The 5523-nt window shown below is 60.6% G+C and overlaps 1 protein-coding gene across 1 annotated transcript in view; it reads left to right on the top strand.

Annotated features, from left to right (window-relative positions):
• PPL (periplakin) overlaps window positions 1-5523 on the top strand; it is a 27507-nt gene that overhangs the window by 9245 nt on the left and 12739 nt on the right. The window contains 9 exon segments of the mRNA XM_008639084.2: window positions 469-568; window positions 1195-1349; window positions 1793-1913; window positions 2428-2553; window positions 2850-2891; window positions 3012-3173; window positions 3590-3697; window positions 4207-4302; window positions 5289-5411. Coding sequence (XP_008637306.1) covers window positions 469-568; window positions 1195-1349; window positions 1793-1913; window positions 2428-2553; window positions 2850-2891; window positions 3012-3173; window positions 3590-3697; window positions 4207-4302; window positions 5289-5411 — 1033 coding nt within the window.

Genomic DNA, 5523 nt, shown 5'->3' with positions numbered 1-5523 from the left:
GGCCCCCTGCCCTGTGGGCATGGGGGGCCAGGGCCTCTCTGCTGCTCCAGCTCCTCTCTTTCCACACTGGACCCCCCTTCTCAGGCCCAGGGTGGGGTTGTTGGGGTGTCTGTGCAGGGCCAGGAGTTGCTGATCCTTGTGAGTCCCTTCCAGCTGAGCACATTCTGCGATTCTCTCCCTGTCCCTGCAAACAGCTCTTCTCTTCCTTGCTCCGAAGCCGAGGGAGGCTCGGGCATCACTCCCATTTCCACCCGTGGGAGATACCACGTCCCTCACCCCCCACCCCGTCCTGGGCCAGCGGCCGAGTATTTTGGAAAGTGTTGGGAAGGCAGCAGTGAGTCACCCGCAGCTGCAGTGCCTGGCAGGCTCGGCTGGCCCCCGGCCACCCCCGGGGTCACGGCACCCCGCGGGCACCCCGGGAACTGTGGCCGGCTTTGGGGGGTGACGAGCCCCCCTTTCTCTCCCCAGCATCTCCAGCAAAGAGCTGACTGAGCTCATCGAGCGCCTGCAGAAAAATGCTGACCAGGTGGAGAAAAACATCGTGGAGACCGACTCCCGAATGCAAAATGTAAGCGAGGCACGGTCCTGCATTCGCAGGCTCCTCCCAGCAGCCCTGTCTCCCCTCTGCCTCCTGCCGCAGCCCTTGGCACTTCTGGGGCCTCCCCTCCTCTCCTATGCCCGTGTGGGTGGCTGCCCAGCCCTGTGATGGGTGCAAGGTGGGATGGTGGGGTCCCCCCGCTCGTGGGAAGAGGGTGGGAGGGTGTAACAGGGCCCCAAAACTCGCCCCTACGCAGGGGGGTAGTACTGTGCAGAGTGGGGATGTGCATCCCAGCAGGGAGCTGGGATGGAGGAGGAGAGGCCTGAACCATCTCCCCTTCCCAAAGGATGCGTGCCAGGGTGATGCAGCTCCCCAGCCCTTCCTCAGCAGGCCAGCTCGGATGGGACTGGGAGCAACCTGGTCGAGTGGAAGGTGTCCCTGCCTGTGGCGAGGGAGTTGGAGCTGGATGGTCTTTAAGGTCCCTTCCAACCCAAGCCATTCCAGGATCCTGAGATAGGAGAGGGGAAAGTCAAATACATCCCAGGGGGATGGGAGACAGCAGAGCTCCTGCCCATCTGCAGTGCCAAGGGAGAGCGGGGTGGGATGACCTCTTGGACACCACTTGTGTGACCCTTCCTCGTGTCCCCGTGGCGCAGGACCTGCACAAGATCAAGGCGTGCCAGCTGGCGCAGTACAAGGAGCTGACGGCACAGAAACTCTCCGAGTCCGACAAGCTGCTCTACGTGCTGGATGGGGACGCGGCCGTGGCCCGGCACATGAAGCACCCCCAGGGGGACATGATCACAGAAGAGTGAGTGCCACCCACCTGTCCCCAGAGCCCTTGGACGAGGGGGAGGCCTCTCCAGGGGCCTTGCTCAGCTGCTGCCTGCAGTGGGGGGGTCACCACAGGCTCCTCTGCATCCCAACTCCCATTAGGGTGTGTGACCCCCACCGTCCTGGGCACACAGAGTGCGAGATGATGGCAGCGTGGCAGGGTGGCACCTGCCCGCTGAGCCCCACGCTCTGCCCCAGGTCCTGCCCTGGGCTCACAGCCATGGAACAGCCCCTGGCAGAGGACAGAGCACAGGATCCTCTGCCCTCTCCCTGCCCAGCCACTGCACAGCCCAGCTGCTGCCAGCCTAAGGACAGCCCACCATCCACGGGGGCCTGGCAGAGGATCACCTACACCCACCAACGCTAATGCCAGCCCATGCCCACATCCTGCATCCCACCCTCACCTTTCCCTTCCTGCAGCATCCGGCAGCTGAAGGAGCGAGTGGCAAACCTGCGTGTGAAACACGACCAGATCTACAACTTCCCCCTGCAGCACATCGAGCCCCAGGTCAACTGGTCAACAGTGATCGAGGAGAAACAGGTACCAAGGGGGCCACCAGTGTCACTGCCTGGCCAGTAGCACCAGCTGGGCGGGAACTCCTGCAGCTCCTGTGGAGAAACTGGCTCTTGGGAAACTTCTGGGCAGCTCCGTACTGGGTGGGAGCAGCAAACAGCGGCGTGGCAGGGGAGGGGCAGAGGTGATGGGACAAGGCCAGGGGCTGTGGCACCAGGAGTCAGTGCTCAAGGTGGCACCGGTCCTGGCCTCAGCATCCCCAGTCACCACCTGCTTTAGGCTCTACTCCACAGCCCTTATTTTTTATTTTATCCCACTCCCACTTCCACCCAGAGAAGGGTTAAACCCCCCAAACTGCTTTTCCCATGGCTGCCCTCCAGCACAGCCGATTTCACCTACGTGCTCCTGGGGCATCCGTACACCGCAGACCCCAGAGCCCATCCCAGCCCAGCTCCACAGCCGCCTCCAGGAGGAGTTTCCTAGGGGTCAGCAGCCTCCCCCCCATTCCCCCAGTGCTAACCCCAACTCCTGTGTGCCCCAGGACGCGTTGAGCAGCAAAGGCTTTGGGACTGACCTGCCGCTGGTCAACAGCCAAGTAGAAGAGCACAACATCTTCCACAACGAGGTCATGGCCATCGGGCCACACATCGTCAAGGAAGGCAGCAAGGTCAGCTCTCCTGCCCCGCTCCTGCTGCCCTGCAGGGTCAGCCCTGCCCCGAGCTGTGGATGAAGGGGAGGGTGTCACACCATCCAGGCTGCTGCAGCCCGGAGCAGGTTTGGGTGGGTGCCCAGATCCAGCCTCAGAGCTCACCATCACACACTGGCTCTGGCTTTACAATGAGGCAAATCCCATAAACCCACATCCCCTTCCAGCCTAAACCCACATCCCTCTGCACCCTCGAGCCCCTGTCAGACCACTGCTCTCCAGACACCGCTCCTAACCCTTGCCTTGCTTCTCCCCAGGAAACCATGAGCGACTTCCAAGCCAGATACCAGAAGCTGCTGGTAAGAGCCTCTGGGGTCCTGGGGGAAGAACCCCCCTGGAGGGGTCCTGGGTGGCTGGGCACCCCTGGGGGACCCACAGAGAGGAGCTTTGGGCTGAGCTCTCCCTGTGCCCCTGTGCAGGCCGGCTCCCAGCAGCGGCAGCAGGACCTGAACTCGCTGCAGGACTACATGCAGCGCTGCACCAACAAGCTCTACTGGCTGGATCAGCAGGCCAAGGACAGGACCCATTATGACTGGAGCGACCACAACCTGGACTACTCCAGCCGGCGCCGCCAGTACGAGGTCCGTGCGCTCCCGGCAGCCTGGCCCCGCTCCGGCTGGTGCCAGGCAAAAGGGAGCTGGGCACGGGGCCAGGGGAGCTGGATGAGGGCAGGAAATGTTCCTTCCCCCATGCCTCAGTCTCTCCCAGCCCATCATGAAGGGCTTTGAGATGTCCAGCTGATAGCACAGGGATAGTGAGGTTAATTCTTACTTCTGCCAAAGATAACGAGGCATGACGGCGCCCTCAGCCTCCTGTCCCTTATCTCAGCGCTGGCTCGGCAGGAGTCACATCTTTAGCAACATCTGCAAGGGAAGGAAAAGTGAAAGCTGCAGTGGGGGAGCACCACACTTTGTCTTGTGGAGCTGCTCAGCCTCAGACTGCAGCCAGGGTCTCCTCCCTTTGCGTGGGGATCAATATCTCACCTCTCCCCATCCAGAACTTCATCCACCGGAAGCTGGAGGAGAAGGAGGAGGCGATCAACAAGCTGCACGCTGATGGGGATCAGCTGCTGGCCCAGAACCACCCCGGGAAGAACGCCATCGAGGTGAGCACCAGGGATGGGTCCCAGCTCCCCACCCATCCTGGAGCTTGGGGGACTCACCCAGCCATTCTCCAGAGTGGGACCCGCTGCCAACACCACTCGTGACTTTAGTTCCTGAGATGCCAAGGGGGAAAAAGCCTCCTTCACCTGCAGATGTGTAAACACCACTGGAGGAGCGAAGATAAACCTAAGGAGCTCTTCCCATCTTCCTCATTCCTGTGGCAATTACCCTGTGCCCACCTAGAGAGGATGAATTATGGTGGAACCCTTCCCTGTTTGGTTGGGAGGATGGCCACAAGGATTTGCCACCTCCACACAGCCTATGTTCCCATGGGATCATCCCAGCCTTGGGTATTCCCATCCTAGATTCCCCTTGAGAGCATCTGGGTGGCTCCAGAGGCAGCCAAAGAGCTGCTCACTCAGGATGGCAACTGGGACTTCCTGGTGACCAGTTCAGGACTGCCCCTGCCACGGGGGTCCTGCTGATGTCCCCCTCCCACCCTGCGTTGCAGGCTCACATCGAGGCCGTGCACGCCGACTGGAAGGAGTACCTGAACCTGCTGATCTGCGAGGAGAGCCACCTGAAGTTCATGGAGGACTTCCACAAGGTACCACATCCCCGGGGGCAGCGAGTTGTTGGAGCCTAGAGAGCAGGTGCTGGGTTGCAGGAGATCCTAGAATACAAAAAGTCCTGCTGTTCTGGAAATTGGGTAGAAGAGGTCCTAAAACCAGGACTGGAGTGCTCTAAACCCAGGATTTTTATGGCTAGGAGAACACGTTGAGCTGATAGAACACGAGTCACAATTGCTCAGGCACCAAAGGTCAGTGAGTGCTTGGCCAAAGCATGACTTGCAGAAAGCTTCTGCTCCCACACTGACTTTCGTGAGCCACAGTTGGTGTCAGCATCCTTGCCCCCAGGACGGCAGAGATCCCTCAGCCCCAAACACGGCATGGGAAGACCTTGAGTGCTCCACTGGGAAGCAGAACAGGACCACGTAGGAAATCCCAGCTGCCACCAGCAGAGCTGCCCCCCGGGGAGCCCGGCACAAGGGCTGAGTGTCCCAGCGGAGCGGAGCGGGGCAGACAGATGTCTGCTGGATAAATGGCATCCGACAGCCAGGGAGGCTCTGCAGGGGAGCAGGTCGGGCTGGATTCCTCTCCCACAGCCTGGGCGTGTTCGCCACCCGATGAGTCTCTTGCCAAAGCTGAGCCGTGGTGCCCAGCCCAGGCGGTGCCTGTCGTGGGGATCTGCCAGAACAGCTGCCCCAGGGGATGGTTTGTGCGTGGAAGGGCTTGGCTCTGCCTTCTCCTGGCGCTGGCAGTGGAGGCACCACACACTGTGGTGATGCTGTCCCAGTGAAACAGAACTGAGGGCAGGGAAAGGTGGGACTTAACAGCTCTGCACGGAATAAGCGGCTCCTGGTTGTTGTTTCCTTCGATCTGATGTCCTGAGCAAGGGAAATAGTGATCCCTTGCCTTTCTCCACATATTCTGCATGTCCAGAGCAGGTCCTGGTGGCTGTGTGAAGACCATGGAGGGTCTGCTCCATGTTTCCGCAGGACCCTCTCTCACAAGAGACTTTCCCTTTCTGCAGTTTCAGAAGGACACTAAGGATGCTCAGGAGCTTTTGAAGAAGGTGGATACAGACCTGGACCAAAAATTCAGCCCAGAGTTCAAGGACAGATACCAGCTGGAGTCTCTCCTCCGGGAGCTGGATGTGAGTGTCTGCAGGCAGGACTGCAGGGGAGGCAGCAGCAGGAACCACTGTCCCCATGGCACTGACAGAGGGACGTCCCCACCCATGTGGGCACCTGGCCCAGCTTTCTCCT

Source organism: Corvus brachyrhynchos, unplaced genomic scaffold (genome assembly GCF_000691975.1).
Source record: "Corvus brachyrhynchos isolate BGI_N302 unplaced genomic scaffold, ASM69197v1 scaffold58, whole genome shotgun sequence".
NCBI classification, from domain to species: Eukaryota; Metazoa; Chordata; class Aves; order Passeriformes; family Corvidae; genus Corvus; species Corvus brachyrhynchos.
This window is presented reverse-complemented; position numbering and strand designations above follow the sequence as displayed.